The sequence below is a fragment of the Anolis carolinensis genome, chromosome 4, assembly GCF_035594765.1.
Source record: "Anolis carolinensis isolate JA03-04 chromosome 4, rAnoCar3.1.pri, whole genome shotgun sequence".
Taxonomy (NCBI): Eukaryota; Metazoa; Chordata; class Lepidosauria; order Squamata; family Dactyloidae; genus Anolis; species Anolis carolinensis.
Genome location: NC_085844.1, coordinates 181,950,454 through 181,969,685, shown reverse-complemented (window position 1 = coordinate 181,969,685; position 19,232 = coordinate 181,950,454). Strand labels below are relative to the sequence as shown.

The 19,232-nt window shown below is 39.9% G+C and overlaps 1 protein-coding gene across 6 annotated transcripts in view; it reads right to left on the bottom strand.

The window, feature by feature from the left end:
* The window catches only part of mknk1 (MAPK interacting serine/threonine kinase 1), a 46,521-nt gene extending 30,442 nt beyond the window's left edge, over positions 1-16,079 (bottom strand). Inside the window, exons 1-4 of one of the 6 annotated variants that reach the window (XM_062978340.1) lie at positions 13,009-13,113; positions 11,914-12,003; positions 7,821-7,883; positions 2,189-2,285 (exon numbers count right to left, since the gene is read on the bottom strand). In XM_062978340.1, coding sequence (XP_062834410.1) covers positions 2,189-2,285; positions 7,821-7,883; positions 11,914-11,979 — 226 coding nt within the window. In that variant the 5' untranslated portion in view covers positions 11,980-12,003; positions 13,009-13,113. Of the gene's footprint in view, positions 1-2,188; positions 2,286-7,820; positions 7,884-11,913; positions 12,004-13,008; positions 13,152-15,942 lie in introns of those variants that run through there. The other 5 variants (XM_062978339.1, XM_062978336.1, XM_062978338.1 and 2 more) reach the window with 5 other exon arrangements.
* Between the last annotated feature and the right edge of the window lie 3,153 nt (positions 16,080-19,232).

The following is a 19,232-nucleotide window of genomic DNA, read 5'->3' as shown; positions in this document are numbered from 1 at the left end:
AATCCAATGATCACAGGGAAAGTGAGGTGAAATCTTCTAAACAGGGGTCTAGACAGCAAAACAAACACCAGAGGGGTGTTAACCTTTTCCTATGCTATCCAAAGCTAGCTAGCTAGATAGATAGATGACAAATACTCAGAGAACACTCAGAGATGGGTTTGCCAGGTCTTTCCTTTGAAATATAGCCTACAGGATTCATTTATAGGAGCCCCCGGTGGCACAGTGGGTTAAACCACTGAGCTGTTGAACTTGCTGACCAAAAGGTTGGTGGTTCTAATCCGGGGAGCGGAGTGAGCTCCCACTATTAGCCCCAGCTTCTGCCAACCTAGCAGTTCGAAAATATACAAATGTGAGTAGATCAATAGGTACCGCTCTGGCAGGAAGGTATCAGTGCTCCATGCAGTCATGCCACATGACCTTGGAGGTGTCTATGGACAATGCATGCTCTTCAGCTTAGAAATGGAGATGAACACCAACCCTCAGAGTTGGACATGACTAGACTTAATGTCAGGGGAAAACCTTTACCTTTACCCTATTCATTGGTACTCGCTGACACTCTCCCAGCCAAGTACTAACCAGGGCTGATCCTGCTTACTCCCAAGATCAGATAAGATCTGGTGTGTTTTAAAGGTATTCAGGCCCTCAATGCACACAACAATGAAATAAATTAATAGGGCAAGAGGATATGTGAAGAGGGTGCATGCTTGAACTTTTATCTTGTTGAGAAAACTTGAACAGGGACACATTCTCCAATGCATGATAGATAGATAGATAGATAGATAGATAGATAGATAGATAGATAGATAGATAGATAGATAGATAGATAGATAGATAGCTGGAGTTACCCTTAAAATGTACCTGTTCTGAGTTACAAACAAATTCAGCTTAAGAACAAACCTACAGAATTTATCTTATTCATAACTTGGGGACTGCCTATACTTGAACTACTGCAAGTCATGAAAACTTGAGGTTAGGTTAGAAAAGACAAGAAGGGGATCTTTAAAGTTATAGAACTGAAAATCAATATGATCAATGTACTAAGAGACAGTTGAAAATGCAATTTAAAAAATCACTCGAAAGAGCACCTCTCTAAGTCTTCCGATCAATTCTATGATCATCTTCTGCCCAAAGTTGACTACAGAATCATGTGGAAGGGCTGAGAGGTTTCTAGAGAAATTTTCTCTCTAGCAATGTCCAAATTATTCCCAGTAGATTCTGACCTAGAGACTACTAATCAATTTTGTGAATAATCAATTCTGCAAAAACTAAACCCTCAGTATCCCTGTGTACACTTTTCCTACCACTCTTAATTGCAGGAGGAACAAATCAAAGATTCCTCCCCTGGTTTGTTTATCCTCTCATTCAAATATTGACAATTTCTCTTCTTTGCTCACTTCTTTCCACCAAAAATAGAAAAAGAATCCAGGGTTTGCTAATCAGTCATTATCTTTAGGTATAATTTCATTAGCTAAATTTCAAGATGTCTTCTTTTTTCCAGTCTGTGTTGAAAACTAAATATTTGCTCCCTTGTGGTAGCACAGTCATCGCTCCCCTTCTAAGAAACAGTAAAAGAGAACAGTGTGAACAGTGAAATCAGGAGAAACAGGGCTTTTGAATTTGATCTTGCCTCAACACGACAGCCTCAGCATTTGCTCAATGAAGCCACTTTAGCTCTGGCATGTGTTGTAATTTAATTAGAAAAGACCTATTTGAGATGACCTTTCACTGTCATGAAAGGTAGGTCTTTCATGTGTTAAAATGATTTATGCTGGAGATAAGCTGTTCTCATTTAGAAATGTCAAAAACATGCTTTTAAAGTTGAGTAATATTTACATTTAATTAACTCCTTAAAATAAACAATGGAATTAAGAGTGCAGATGTCCAGGGAAACAGTTCCTAGCTGAGGGAAACAGTTGGGAAAAGGCAATATGATTCTGAAAATCCAATGATGATGCATTGTTTAACTGCTAATGCTAAGACAAATAAACTAGCACAATAAAGTGAGTCCCATAGCCTTCTCCACAGGGATGGACACTCTATTGTAATCACACCAAAGAGTGTCGTGTTCCCCCTTGCACATCCCCACAGGCAGGAAACCGTGAATAACCTTGTCCCTTTGAATGTTTTGCAGGTAAATGCATCACAGGGATAGATGCAAACATAACAATCCAGACCTCAAAGCAGATACCTGATTTATGCTGGCTTGACTTCACGGAAAAGATTGCTGGTGTATCCTGGCAACACATTTCACTCACAAATGGGCTCGATGAAGAACTACTTTGTGACTGAAAGAAAAAAATCTTATTTAATTTTGCAAGCTGTCACCTAGAGAAAACCCACTGTGCCCTATTCAAGGAAATGCAGCAAAAAGGGCAAAACTCATGATAGTAGACTTATTAACATACACATATATTTGCTGCTATAGCTACACATTGTCCACACACATACATATATTAGATAGGGTATCTATCGGTGCAGCTCCATTCATTTTCTGTCTATTCTATTCCCCAACATTGTTTCTGTTAGGCTGTACGTTCCTTAGGGCTAGACAGGTACCTGCCTGCTTTAGTTGTGAAACTCTGTATACATCACCATATACAACAATTGCACTGTGTGTATGTGCCGTCAACCTGCCTTATGAATTTCGCAGGATTTTCCTAGACAACGAATACTCAGGTTTGGGTTTGCCAGTTCTTTCCTTTGAAATATAGCCTACAGTATTCATTGGTATTCACTGGCACTCCAAGTACTAACCAGGGCTGATCCTGCCTATTCCCAAGATCAGACAGTATCTGGTGCCTTTAGAGTATTTAGGCCCTCAAATGTGCACAACAATGAAATAAATTAATAGGGCAAGAGGATATGTGCAGAGGGTGCAGGTTTTTAGAACTTCCAAATTCAAGTTTTCTCAACAAGGTAAACAGGACCACATTCTCCAGTGCAACTTTCTTTTAGATGAAATGGCAGGCTAAACTGAGAAAACATTAACCAGCTGGGAAGACAAAATCCTGAAAGGCAAGCAAAAAAAAATCTTTATTTCACCAAAACTGTTGATACTGTTTACACTCCATTGGTAGGGTGGCACTCACAGTATGCCAGGATCATCTTGCCTATGTAAGCACAATATTCGAAAATACACATCTTAATTCTCTTTCCTTCTTTCAACTGTTGATGGTCTTGGATTTTTCCAAGAACTCCTGGACCAACTGCTTCTACAAATGCAGCTTCAATAAAAGGTGCAAATCTTTTTTTAACAAAAAAAATCTCAATCATATGAGGGTTGAATGAAAAGTAATGCCTAAACCTTCGTAACTCCTCAACAGATGGCAATACTGGTATGTGGCAGGTACTGGCTTGTTCAGTAGACTCTCCTCTATAGTTCCCTTTGGCGGGAAGCCTTAGCATTGAACGGTGGTGTTGTTAAAGTGCAAAGTATGGAACCCTGTGCAAACGGTCGGTCAAGGCGACTTAAGCAACATGCAGTCACTGAATTCATGACAGCAGAAGGTGTCACCCCAAAGGAGATTCATCAGAGAATTCAAGCTGTTTATGGTGATTGTGTTGATGTGAGTACTGTGCATCGTTGGGCGAGTAAGTTTAAAGATGTTGAGGTGGGGACATCTGACTTGCGTGACAAACAAAGAGTTGGATCTTCTGATAGCCAAGCAAAGCAATAATGTGACCCACATGTTCTTGTGAAATGCTGATTATGCTTGAAATTTCTCTCTGAATGATATGACTATCATCCTGAATCAATCTATCGACCTTTTGCTTGTGAAACTCGGTGGTTGCTATCACAGGATGTCCAATTTCCCCAGATAATGATGCTGTGGGAAATGGAAGGAAAAGGAAGAGGGGCTGACCAAGGGCAAGATGGATGGTATCCTTGAAGTGACTGACTTGACCTTCAAGGAGCTGAGGGTGGCCACGGCCGACAGGGAGCTCTGGCTTGGGCTGGTCCATGAGGTCATGAAGAGTCAGAAGTGACTGAACGAATAAACAACAACATGCACATCTTGATTCCATGAGAGCTAAAGTATGTGTTATAGTATATATAGTTTCCCAGAAAATTTAGAATTAATTGAAGCAGCGATTTATTTGGCTTCAAATGTATGTTTGAATTGCTATGGCAAAGGTCTATTAAAATCTGATGAACTGTCCAATGTATTTCCCACTAGTAAGAAAGCAGGACTTTAGTGCCCTGAATTGAAATTGAATTTTTCACTCCCCAAAATGAGCTGTGGCACATTAAGAACAGTAAAAGTAGAAGAATAATGTCAAATAACATCATTTGACATAACTTAACCACATAGAATCATAGAGTTGAAAGAGACCATGTGGGTCATCCAGTCCAACCCTCTGCCAAAGCACCCCCAACAGATGGCCATGTATTTGATCTACTTGATTTATGCAACCTACAAAAATGAGCTTTTTATTTTGGAAAATTCTGAGCTACCTTGGGGTAGAAGATGCTGTTAAATATAAAAAGTAAAGCATACACTTGGCTAACATCACCTATGTAGCTAAATGATATAGCAATAGGTTATGCAGAACTCAGTGTAGGAAGACAGGACAGACATACCAAACATATGCTATGAAGAAATTCAACTAGAACTAAGAGTTTACTTAACCCAAAACACTCTTTCTCAATGCTTCATGTACAATGTAAACCATTGCCACTTTCAGAAAAGTGCAGTTCCCGTCTACCTTTGTCTCTAGGAAGCCCATGAATGAGCAGATTTCACTTCATTGTCACGGTTCTGCATAGCGTATCAGCTCTTCATAAGGGCTTGGGCCCAGGGGAAATGATTATATAGCCATGAAATACAACCTCCCTTCAGGTTGATTTTTTAAAACATTTGGGGAAGAGAAGCAGCTTGTGCAGAATGGGTGCAATAGAAGCTGATTATGATGAAGTTCTCCCTACTGAAACTAGTGCCACAAGCACATTTGTTCCATTCAAGTTTTAACTGAACAACAAAAAAGCATGGTTTCCAGACATCACCAGTTGCTAGTCCCTGTCACTTTCCCAAGAAAAAACCCCTGAGAACAATTACGTACTGGACATAATTTCCCACACTGGAAAAATATGACTGCCAATCCCCCACACCAGACAGCTTGGGCACTAATAGAGGGGAAGAGGTATGTCATTACATGCATTGTATCTTCTGTTCTCAAGAGATCTCACCAATTATCCCACAATGTTATATTAAATTGGCTAGAGCTTGTCATACATGTGTGGGTACATCATATGAACTTCATTTCATTGTTAAGAATAACTTTTCTTCAAATATGGTCCAACAGGTGCTGTGAACCGTCTGGATCAGGATTGTTTTTCCTCAGCTACTAGTACCTTCCAGATGTTTTGGACCAGAATGATTCTGAGCAACTGATCATGCTTGGCCAGGACTGATGGAAGTTGCCAACTGAAACATCTAGTTGGCACCAGACTGGGGGAAACTATTTATATTCCTAGAAGTGACATTATGGACTAATCTGCAAGATTAATCATCAAAGTTCCAAGCTGAGAAAAAAGCAACCCATTCTACTTCCCATCCCACACAAACTTCTGTGATCCAAAAGGAAAAAGGGAGCTAACTATTTAAGCCAGCACTGCATCAAAAAAGGTTCTTCTTTACCCAGATCTACTTATATTTAGCTGTGCACTGTTTTTGTTTATCCTAGGTTGTAAAGGGGCTGTAAATTTAAATGAAAAGCAATGGGATCCTATTGTTTTTAGATTTTTAATTTGTTATTCTATAGTTGATATTGTTATGAGTGATTGTGAGTGATACTTGATTTTGTTTTGTTTTATTGACTATGGATGTCAATCCTTATGTCTCTCCAAGACTGTTTTCTGCAGAGGAAACTGATGCATACATATAACAAGTAACATTATATTTCTACAATATATCCCTCTTTGACACTAAAATACAAATATTTTTTTAGAAAAGAAAAGAAAGACAGAAAAAGGACAAACTGCTGGGGTTTCTGCCTTTAGGAATACATCTCCTCATTCCCTTGTTGTTAACCAGCACAATCTCTCTTGTTCAGCCATCTACAATCTTGGTGCAATGAAAAATAGTAAAATAAGACAGAACAACTGGAGGAGAACCATTCCAAAAAGGTCATTTTAAACAGAACAATGGCCCTGCAAACACTTGAATCACAACTGCAACTTGCACATGATGTGCTTGAAAAAAATGAATTTTTCTCCAGATGGATTCCCTGCTTTTACATTCCCTGCCTCTAAACTGCCTTATTTTTCTAAGGGGGAAGCAGTGTACTCCAGAGATGTAGAAAGAAAGGAGGAAGGAGGAGGTTTCTTCCAACCAAAAACCCTTAAGTCTTTATGTCTACTTTTCGAGAAATAGAAACTTTTCAAACTGAAACTTAATCAGGCTGTTTCTGGTAATATGAAAGTTACACAGACATCTGGTGAAGGACAACTTTCACTTCAAAAGCCATGTGATTACATCTATGACAAAACTGCAACTAGGATTCTGTCTCTAAACTAAGTGAGGGGATGTCAATTAAATATTAAAAGCTGTTTCTCTCATATTGGGCTCAAATTTACTTTCCGTACTGCTTCTCCACACTGAATGGCCTGTGGATCATCAACTGCCTGGCAATTTAAAGAGTGTCCTAGTGGATTTTTACCTAGTTATACAATCTATGGAATAGATAAGCACACTGTACTGGAGATAACACTGCAGGACATACATTCCAAAACACTAATCATCCTGTAAAAAGGAATTAGGATTAATCAATAAGAAGCTAAGCATAAAAGATCAAAACATAAATTGTGGGACTATGTAAGTAAAATTCAGGCATGCATGGAAAAGCTCCTACTGGAAAAACACATTTAGTTTGGATCACCACTTTCAGAACTCAACTGAAGTAGTGTTAAAAATGACAAACATGTTTGGGGCTATGAAAAATAAGAGAGACAAAGAAAAATGAAAGAAGCTGGATTTTTGAGGCTTGGGTGGGGAAAACAAATAGAAACTCGATAACATTTCTCTGAAACATGTTTGTCTTACTGGGCAGAGGAATACATTTTATGCCTAAAGCAGATGACAAAGCATAATAAGGACACTAATGAGAAACACAGACAGAACATTAGGAACAACATTGGCTGTGAACAGGCTGTAACATTATAACATATCCCCTTATTTTATCAGATTTATAGATAGATTTCAATCACAACATCCACTCCGGAAGTTTATAGCAATTTTTAAAATAAATCATGGTAGATTTTGATTCACTGGGGGAAAAATCCAGGAGTGCAGTAGAACAAGGGCAAAATAAGAATATTGTTTCCCACAACATTTAAGAATTCTGACTTTCTATGAATTTTTCCTTCAGCATTGCTATAAATTAAGTAAATTAAGTATTTCAAAATTCAAAATACCTTTACTGGCCATCTAGTATGCACAAAGCACTTGATGTAAGCTTTCAAAGCTCCAAAATCATGTAAGTCACAGTGTAAGAGTCACAGGCCTACATTTTGTATCAAATGTAATTTCTGTTGCACCGTTTAGACTGCCAAAGATGGACAGACAAGGATACCAAGGATCTACAAACATAGCAGATATATTAGTTGTAGGTGTAAATTGGTTTTCAGGTTCTCGCCTCTGCAATGCTAGAAAGTTGCAGGAAAATTTCATTGGGGAGCAATTTTGATTTTGGGGAACAATGTTCTCATTTTGTCCGGATTAGCTATAGCACATTTGCCCTACCCTTGATTTCATGAACTAGCCAAACAGGGCTAAAATAGTACACAGCTCATGAACACAAAACAAGATATTCTATTTTACCTTAATGGAACAAGGGAAGCTCTTCAGTTCTGAAATTGCACTGTGCCCGATTGCATTAGACATCTGGAAAAGATGAAAGCAGAATTATTCACAGGTCTTTTAAAAAGCAGAAAATAGCCTTAGGTAGAATACACAAGGTTTTCAATTAATAACAACAAAGAACTTGTAGAAAAGAGACTGTCAACAATTATACATTTCCTGTGCAAGGTACTGAAACTAACCATTAAGAGTATCTGACACAGTGATGTCAAGATTAATTTGAAGTATTAGTGGATTTGTAACACCACAAAAAGGTAGTTTATCATATAGTCTATAACAAGCATGGGCAAACTTTGGCCCTCCAGGTGTTTTGGACTTCATCTCCCACAATTCCTAATCAGCTGTTAGGAATTGTGGGAGTTGAAGTCCAAAACCCCCGGAGGGCCAATGTTTGCCCATGCCTGGCCTATAACATAGAAGCAGCCTAATCAGAGAAAAGGTAGAATAGCTTTAAGAAGTTTTTTTTGAACTACAATTTTAGGGATTCTGAGAGAAGTACTTCAAAAATAGGAATATAACAATATTATAGAATAGGGCCCCATACTGAAAACATGAAGAGGACAACAACACCCCTTTCCTTCTCCTCTGACAGTCCTTCTACCTTTGATATTTTCATTATTTTCCTAAACACATGAAAACCTCTGTCCAATGGCAAAAGAGTATGGATCACAGTCCCTTTGAAATTAATTAGGATTATTTTAAAGACAAGTGTTTGCAAGGCTAGATTTAATTGCTTTAAAATTTATAACCTTCCATGACAATTACACTCACAGCATCTTACAAAGAAACAAAAATCCAAAAACAATACAGTATAATGTTTTGAAGTTGCAAAAAAGGGGGGGTGTCAATTAAAATCAAGAATGCAGAAGGAAAATAGATTCTTTATACAGTACAATCCTATGCAACTTAAACTGTTTGCTCTTAGGTTCCTAGGACTGCACCTCTATGATACAAAATTGTGTGTATACAGGTGTGTGTATGCCTTCCTTCAGGACACCTGTTGGCTTTCACAGTGATTTTCACCTGGTGAATTTCACAGGGCTTACTTAGATAACAAATACTCAGGGGTGGTTTGGCATTACTTTCCTCTGAAATATAGTCTACAGACAACTAAAATATGCAGGTGGGACTGAGGGCAGGACCCCCCCCCCCAGATGATCTTAATATCCGAGGTGGTTCATAGAGGGAAATACGTTCAGACAGGTAACTTTGAGTATTTCAGAAATAGATATACTACAGGACACAATATAAGATCATAAAAAAGGAGAGCCACTTTTTATAGATTTTACATCTGGTGTCCTAGGAAAGGCAAATAATTTTGTCTCTGAAGTGATGCTGATTGGAGGCTGGCTTCCACTTGAATCTCTAAGAGTTATAGCATTCTGGCTCCATCTACACTAACCATTTAATGCAGTTCAAAGCTATCTCCAAGCTGTAATGAACAGACAACAAACTCCCACAAAAACAAACAAAAGCAAGCCCTTAAGGTGCATCAGTACTCTGTGGTTAGTGTCATCATCATCTGGGCATCAAGATGGTTCTAGGATTTCCTATGGAATCATCTGTACAGAGAAACCATTTTCTTCAATATCAGTTTGAAACAGCAAGACATGGAAAGTGCAGATGGGGTATATGATTCCACTTTAACTGGTTACATCCTTTGAAGTCTTTGGATGTGTAGTTTATGGAGAGATATTCAGAGTTTTCAGTCAGACAGCTTTAGTTTGTCACCAAACTACAAGCCCACTACCCTTGGGTTTTATATGAGGCAGTCATGGTAGTTAAAGTGGGATCATAATGCAATAATTGTGTGGTGTTGATGGTCTTGTTTTTTAAAAAGAGGTGAGTGCTGAGCATCAGTGTTCTGAAAGCTGCAATGCAGGGTAAACAACAAGGATGTAGCCATATTCAAACTAGTGTTCTTCAAACATGCTTGGAGTACAATTTCCATCGTCCTGATTGGAGATGGTGGCAAATGAATCTATATATCGTAATGGGCACCAGGTTAAGTTAGGCTGACCTAAAGAGAAGACACATCAGTAAAATCAGGATGGTAAAATCAGACTTTAGGTAAAAAGGTAGTACACCTTTGAGCAAATGCTAAATATAATAATTGGCACATGGTGTCCTCGTGGCTTCAAACTACAGGAAAGGAGATTCCACCTGAACATCAGGAAGAACTTCCTCACTGTGAGGGCTGTTCGGCAGTGGAACTCTCTCCCCTGGAATGTGGTGGAGGCACCTTCTTTGGAAGCTTTTAAGCAGAGGCTGGATGGCCATCTGTCGGGGGTGCTTTGAATGCGATTTCCTGCTTCTTAGCGGGGGGTTGGACTAGATGGCCCTTGAGGTCTCTTCCAACTCTACTATTCTATGATTCTATGATTCTATGGCACGTTTTCAGAGGAAACAGAGGGAACTGAACTAGTTAGATTACTAGTTAGACTGTATTGTGATCTAGCAAATTTAATTACAGCCTTTTGATTTCAGCGCTTCCAAGACCTGAAGCCCAGTTGTGTTGATTGCTTTAGTTCTCAGATGTTTCCACTACACCAGAGAAACTAGTAAGATAAATATTGGTTACATAGTGGGCATTGTTAGGAACCTGCACTTAGTTTGCAACAGAAACTTCAGACAACATATTCAACAATAAGTTAAAATATAAGAGTTTTGGTGCAAAGCAACCATAGAGTCATAAGTTCCTCATCTGTGGCTTACAGACAGCCACTCCCGTGATCTTATTGGACCACTAAGGGTGCATCCACACTGTAGAATGAACGTAGTTTGACACCACTTTAACTGCTGTGGCTGAATGCTATGGAATCATGAGTATCACAAGGTCTTTAGCTTTCTCTGCCAAAGAGAGATGGTGCCTCACCAAAACTACAACTCCCAGGATTCCATAGTTGAAGTGGTGTCAAACTGCATTCATTCTACAGTGTAGATGTAACCCAAGAGTGAGTACTGGCCTCAATCCAAACTGAAGAACAGTTCCTGTAAAATTACAATATTTGCACGTCCACTGTCCTGCTATTTTATCTACTTTGCATATTTCCTATTATTCAGTGCATCTATGCTGCAGAACTAATGCAGTCTGACACCACTTTAACTGCCATGGTTCAGTGTTATGAAATCCTGGAATATGCATTTGGTGAGGCATCAGCGCTCTTTGGCAGAAAACGCCTTTAAAACTACAATTCCTAGGATCTCATAGCACTAAGCCATGGCAGTTAAAGTGGTGTCAGACTGTATTAATTCTACAGTGTAGATGCACCCATTGTTTATTGTGGAAGAGGTGCATAATAAGTAGAGCCCACAGAAATGAACACCAAACTGCATCACAATCTTAATGCCAGTCCACAGAAAGGATCTGTTTAAGTAATGTGTTTGACGAATGCACACATTTTTCTAATTGTTATGTTATTTCAAGACTCGTGGAGAGGAAAAATTAAATCCAAAAAGTACCACCTTGGACCGTGGCATCTTATACTCTGCCTTTCTCATAGCAAGGGACTCAAAGTGGCTCACAAAACAAATTAGACCCAAATCCAGCTAAAATAACCTTTGATCCAGAATTTTGAAAACCAAAATACTCCAAAATCTAGAGGTATCTACATGGAGGGCTGAGTGATGCCTTTGCTTTCTAATCGTTGAATATACACAAATATTGTGTTGTCGAAGGCTTTCATGGCCAAAATCACTGGATTGCTGTGCGTTTTCCGGGCTGTATGTCCATGTTCCAGAAACATTCTTTTCTGATGTTTCACCTGCATCTATGGCAGGCATACTCAGAGGTATCCTGGAAACCAGGCAAGTGGGGTTTTTGTATCTTTGAAATGTTCAGGATGGGAGAAAGAACTCTTGTCTGTTTGAGGCAGGTGTGAACGTTTCAATTGGCCCCCAATGTCTGGCTGCTTACTGCCTGGGGAAATCCTTTGTTGGAAGGTGTTAGCTGGCCCTGATTGTTTCACATCTGGACTTCCTCTGTGTTCTCCCACCCTGAGGATTCCACAGCTATATAAACCTCACTAGCCTAGTTTCCAACAGACCTCATTACCTCTGAGGATGCCTGCCATAGGTGCAGGTGAAATGTCAGGAAGGAATGCTTCTGGAACTTGGCCATACATCCCAGGAAACTCACAGCAACCTACAAAGTGTTTCATACAAAAGGGAAAAAATAAAATATTGAAGATTACCTTTACGTCATGTGTTTAAGGCAGGCATGGGCAAACTTTGGCCCTCCAGGGGTTTTGGACTTCAACTCCCACAATTCCCAACAGCTGTTAGGAATTGTGGGAGCTGAAGTCCAAAACCCCTGAAGGACTAAAGTTACCCAGATCTGGTTTACAGTATATATATGAAATATAAATGAATTTTGTGTTTAGATTTGGGACCACACCTCCAAGGTAACTCATTGTAGGGATATGTATTGTAGGTATTACAAAATCTAAGGAAATAATCTTTTGGACGAGGAATGCTCAACCTGGTTGTTTTGGGGGTTTTTTAAATGAGATTTCTATTGAAAAACCAGCGAGGAGTGTGCTTTCATTCCAGGCAACGACTTCTCCCCTCTGCTGCTGAAGTGCCCATTCATCAGCAGATAAAGAAAAACTTTTAGAAAGCAAAACCTGCTCGCATGCACACAAAATGAGCTTCATCAGCAAGATGGACCGGAACACTTTCCAGGGTGAAAACTGCTGGGAGTCAGAGACTTGTGAAGTTGTAACAAAAGAGTGCCTCGGCGCATGTGCAGAGTGCCTTTCTTTCATCCGCCAACACACTTAAGCTGCTTTATAGGAACACCATGCCAATTGAGCTCGGATGCTGATGCAATTCTCTTCCACGCTCTCCCAGGGTGCATCCACCCTGTAGAATCCATGCAGTATAATACCGCTTTAACAGCGGCGGTTCACTGCTATGGAACCCTGGGAGTTAAGAGTTTGGTGGTTCAGAGAACTCGCCAAAGTAGAACTCTCATTGTTCCAAAAGCGGTGCCAAAACTGTATTAACTCTACAGTGTGGACGCACCGCCAAAGGGAGAGGCTGGGCTAATACCCGTTCCTCTCTCCATCCCACGAGGGGCCCTTCCTCAGCCTACTGCCTCCCTCTCCGGCCCCATTCCGCCCACCAACCCGACTTGCACCTCACCCACCTCCGCGTCCTCCAGACCCCTCTCGGCGAGGGCTTCCACCCAGGCGCTCTCCGCGGAGGGCGGGGCGACGCGGGAGTGATGTCACCCGGGAAGCTCCGCCCCCATTGGGAGCTTCTCCTTTTCTATTTTTTTTTTCCACCTAGCAAACTATTTAGGAAGCGCCCGCGAGCGCATGCCCGGGGATTGCACGCGCGCTCCCTAGTTCTGGGGACAGAGCGAGAAAGGAAGGTTCCGTGCGCATGCGCTTTTCATTCAGGGAGGACGCCAAAGTCATTAGACCATTCATTCTATGAAAGTTTTACATCTATTTCTGTTTTATTGACTATTCTAAAGCCTTTGACTGTGTGGATCATAACAGGGTTGTTGTGTGTTTTCCGGGCTGTATGGCCATTGGCCATGTTCCAGAAGCATTCTCTCCTGACGCTTTGTCCACATCTATGGCAGGCATCCTCAGAGGTTGTGAGGTATATTGAAAAAAACTAAGCAAGGGAGGTTTGTATATCTGGAAGGTACAGGAAAGAACTCTTGTCTGTTGGAGGACAGTATAAATGTTGCAATTAATCACCTTGATTAGCATTAATGGCCTTGCCAGCTTCATGTCCTGGAACAAAATCTGACTACCAGTATTTTAAAAACTAAAATCAGAACAGTAAATAAGGAATTCCTCTGAAAACAGAGGAATTCCAGATAAGAATAAATCAGGGGCATCTAACACCTCCCAACAAAGGATTCCCCCAGGTAGGAAGAAGCCGCAAGGCCATTAATTTTTTAAAAACCTGAAATTTGGAGTTCAACCCCACAGCTACAGCCCTGTGAGTGCCTCACCAAACTATAAATCCCAAGATTCCCCACATTGAGCCATGGCAGTGACAGCAGCATCAAAGTGAATCAATCTTTTTGGGTGCACCCATAGAGATCATATCTTTTAAACCTTTTGGAAAATGGCATTCGTAACCTTTTGGAAAAACACCTTTTGAAGATCATAACATTTTAGAAAAACATGACCTTTCAGAGAAGAGCCAAAATCCCTTTAGAGTAGAATATTTTCTTGTGGTATACAACCAGATATAATTATACAGGGCAATGGTTTTTGTTGTTAGACTGAATAACTTATCTTTGATCTGTTAGGAAACAGAGATTTGCCAGTGCATAAAAACAGCGGAGCTTCAGAAGTGTTTTTCAGTGCCCAACATATATATACAGTATATACTCTCCCATAAAAAAACTTGTTTTATATTATGCACTCAAGAGACAAACATGAAGTAGGCTTGGATAAAAATAACATATTTGGTTTATTCACAACCTTCATGTGTTCAGCATAGACAGGCTAAACAAAGAGAGAGAGAGAGGGAGGGAGGGAGGGAGAAAGAGAGGGGGGAGAGAGAGGGAGGGAGCGCATGTCTGCAGTCCCTTTTGTAATAGGAGTAAGTGTTTATAGATTCATGAAGATAGCTGTGAACATTAAAAGGGATGAATTTTGGCTTGATTGTGGCCACAGTGGTTTCAGATCATAATAGAAATTCAAGTCTACCTATGTAATTGTATTCCAGTAAACATCTTCAGTATATTTTGTGTATTTGTGCTATGTGCAGTGTCATTTGTTTACCTGCCTCTTGAACTATTTATGCCAGAGGCATCCACCTGATGAGGCATGCAGGTGGTGAGGCAAATTAAATATGAAAAGGCCACATGGAGGCTGTGAAATTCTGTAGCTGAAAACTACATCTGCAATACAATGAGCAGCATTCAGTAAATTAGATAAAACTGCTCTATTTTTTGATAAGAGCATGTTCAGGTAAATTGAGGATGGTTACTCAGAATATTGCTTTCTGGTCTTGTTTTCAAATATTTGGAAACGGTCACTGTCATCCTGGATTTAGACCTAGCAAATGCTATCCAGTGTGACCTTAAGAGAACTGTCCTCAGTTGGAGATTGTTTGGGCTTGTGGAAGCAATAAGGTTTCCAATCTGTCGATTGAGTACTACATTAGGGAGTCCTGCACAAACTTTAGCTAGCATTACTTATTTTAGAGAGGCATTCTTCTCACACAATTCATATAAACAACATGGGAAATTCATATAAGAGAGCGAGTGTGGTTTGAGCATTGCACTATTACACTAGAAACCAGGTTCTGATTCCCTGCTTGGCAATGGAAACCCACTGGATGACCTTGGGCAAGCCATACACTCTCAGCCCCAGAAATCCCCATTAAAGTTTCACCATAATTACTTGAAGGCCCATTACAACAAATAAATCATGTAAGGCCAGTGTGCTTTGTGCCTTCCCATAGCTGGGCACCATATCAGAGATGTCAGAAGGTAGGGAAGTCTTGTGTAGGAAGTTCCCTTCAGAACTTTTAGCCTTGACCTTTTGGGACCACAACTTCCTTCATCTCCAGAAAATAATCTTTAGCCTCAATAATCATGTTTGATTTTATATTTGAGGAATTATCTGTGTTGTTTGAGATCAAACCTTGCGGGAATAGCCTCTGCTGCAGACACCCACGGACTAAAATGTATTATGACTCACGAATCTCCTCTGCTGCTCAAAGTGCTGAACAATGCTGGAGTGAAACAGTATTGTTGATATGTTTCAGGGAACACAGGTAAAAAGCATCGAGAATTATGTGCAATTTTTGAGCCAGATATATAAAAGACAGCAGTTATGTATTGGCTTAAAGCTAAGGCTGTGTCTTATCAAAAACTGCAAATCAGACATTCATTTAGAAGCCAGTTATCTGAATAGAATGGGGTCAAGAATGCCAAGTGCAAAAAGTATATGCATCCTATCTTAAACAAACTGCAGTTGAGGTTAAAAATGCACAGAGAAAAAGCAGAAATATAAGATATAAGACCATCATTCGTAATATACCTTTCAAAATAACAGTCATCCACCACAATAACTCTAAATCTACAATAATTACTTTTACTTACTTAGGCGATCCCTCGCAGTTCGAGGACGATGGTCTTCCATCTTGGGTGTGTGTTCTCATGTGGCTGAAGAGACCGATTCTTGACCCGCATATTCTCCCGCAGTGAGGACATCGGTTTCCGGGTGGAAGGCGGTCCCGGTCGGGGTTAGCTTGACGCTCCTTCCTCTTGGCACGTTTCTCCCTTAAACCCTCCGTTCGTGCCTCTTCGAACTCCGCAGCACTGCTGGTCACAGCTGACCTCCAATTAGAGCGCTCAAGGGCCAGGGCTTCCCAGTTCTCAGTGTCTATGCCACAGTTTTTAAGGTTGGCTTTGAACCCATCTTTAAATCTCTTTTCCTGCCCACCAACATTCCGTTTCCCATTCTTGAGTTCGGAGTAGAGTAACTGCTTTGGGAGATGGTGATCGGGCATTCGGACAACGTGGCCAGTCCAGCGGAGTTGATGGCGTAGGAGCATTGCTTCAATGCTGGTGGTCTTTGCTTCTTCCAGCACGCTGACATTTGTCCGCCTGTCTTCCCAAGAGATTTGCAGGATCTTCCTGAGGCAACGCTGATAATGTCCACATCTGATGAGGACAGCAATGAAGTCAATCAAGTTGGGAGCGTCCTTATACCCACAGCCTTTCTCTTGGAAATGTACTGCAAAAAGAAATTACAGTATCACCTTTTTTGGTACCACTCAGCAATATCTAATTTTGATATTACAGATTCTACATTTTGAAAAGTTATTTTCTGTCCTGACTACCTTATTTCTTTTTCTGTTAGTTACATATTGCATTAATCACTGGCTTTCAGGGACACCGGAGTGCATTATGATATTTTAAAACTGAGTTTATCATGAATGAGCAAACACATTGCTGTATTTTGCTCAGTCATTCTCATTCAGCTTCTTCAACTGAAATCAGTTTAATAAACCAGCGACTCTGCCCATAGTTTGTTTATCATGATGCCTGAACCAGGAGCTCCAAAGACTTTAGAATCATCAGCCAGTTTGCTAGCTTGCAAGCCAGCACTGACCAGACCCTGGTTTTCTCTTGTAAAGGACAGTATTTACTTCACCAGCTGTGAAGAACAGCACCCAGGAGCAAGTCAATGAAGCCATGCTGAGTGGCCACAAAATATTGTGCTGAGTTCATAGTGTGTGAAATTGAATATGTGCTAACTGGGATGTATGAGAGAGACATTCCCCACTGCAATATTTGGTTCCATTTGATTTGAAATTTTTGGCTCTGTAAAAACCTGGCCATTTTGTTGATCAACTTCAATTTATATGGGGGAATTACAATTCTTATTTCTCTCCATCATAAACAAATGGATAATGGAACATTTTAGCTGTATATGCTAATATAATAGGCAGGACTGTGTAGATGTATCAAATCTTTGGCTCCTCTATTATCCTGCAGTTTAATTCTTTCATAAATGTTGAAGATATATTAAGCAGTAATAAATTGACTACTATAGTAAAATGATAGCACAAGATATTTAATCATCAACATCATCACATGAATCATTATAGAATATAAAGCATCTCTTGGTATCTCTCAGCAACTAGCTCTGGAGTGGCTTTAATGAGACTGCCACAAGATTATGATTTCTCTTTCTGAAAATAACATACAGTAGTTCCATCAGTAGATGTATCCTACTGGATCCTCACCATTGTTATGAAGAAAAACCAGCGTTTTAATAGTTTGTGTAGGAAGTTGACTGAAAGACTTTTCTACAAAACTTAATAAGGACAGGGATTGCCTTGAAAATAATTATATACACCATAGGAAACAATGCTTTCACATCTTCCAGTAATATCACTCTGAATTTTTGGATCTTATTACAGTTTTTAGATATCACCACTTTCACAGAAATAATTGCCATCAACAATAATTGCCTTTGACAATACAATTGTTATTTTAGAAAGAAAATGAAACCACAACGCTTCTTGTGATTTGCCACCTTAGCTTCGAAGTAGATGCTATTTTGCAGAGTAGAATTTATGCTTCTAAGAAATAATAATATTTTTCTAGCAAAGGATCAATGGGGAAAATCACAGTAGTTTGACACCGTACTATCTGCTGTGAATATAAAATAACTAATTTTCCACTTGGCTTTATTTGATATGTTCTGCCAATAATTTTTTCTACTAATAGCTTTATAAAATAAATGTCTTATCTAAGAGTCATATTCAAGATGTATTAACAGAACAGCCTGGCTGACAGCAAAGCTCTGGAGAAACATGACATCTGGGGTTTTATTTTGTTTTTTGCTCTCTCCCCCCCCCCCCCCCCCCCCCCGCACAAACAGAAGAAGCATAAATGCCATCTATTTTAATGAAATCCTGCAGTTTTCTGTCTTTCAGTTTCTTGGAATGAATGTAATTTTATAATAACACATTTTCATTTCTTAAAAATCAGAGAAGTAATGCTCCTTGCTGAAGACTGTCTGAGGATAAGACCAGCTGGAGCAGCTGCAGTGAGAGGCCCTGTGCCTTACTATAATGATCCGTGAATTATAGTGAACTACCTAGCAAAGTCCACATGGTCCACAAAAATGAGGAAGAGATTGCTTGTTTTGTTTTATTTTGGGGGGGGGGGGGGGAAGAGAACAAATTGTCTCAATTACTCTGTTCTGGATAATTTACTTGATATTCTGCCACTGGTGTTCCTGCCAATAAGGAGCTCAGAAAAGTTGTTTTCTGAATGACACCAACCAGCAGTTAGTCGGGGGGGGGGGGGGATGTTGTAGTCTAAGAAATGCCTTTTTTTCAAGCTTTTCAGCAGCAGAAGGGTTTCTTGATTTTGCAAAGTTCTTCCCATGCTCCTAGCTATGGCTATTAATGTGTGTCAAAATGCATTCATGCTACATTGTAGTAGACACACCCTTAGTTAATCTAGCAGTGCTGGCCTTACCATTAGGTAAAGGGAATCAATTAATGACTGTCTGTGTTCCTAATCTGCACACACATGCTATTTCTCCCATTCCAAAATAAAACCATGGCCAAAAGAACAAGCTGTTCTCCAGATGATTTCCTTTGATCTTACACTGCAATTCGAGCTTGTCCTCAAGTCTCTGTATCAGGAATTACACTACTAATTATTGTAAAATCACTCTGCAAAGAGACTGTCTTTGCACAAGGCTCAAGGCTAAAATCTATTTAAAGACACTTTCCTGTTTATTTTTGTTCTGCGCTGCCAAGTTATTTCTTATCGCAACGTGATCATAGGGTTTTCTTGGCAAGATTTCTTCAGAGGAGGTTTGAAATTGCCTTCTTATTAGGCTGAGAGGGTGTCACTTGCCTAAA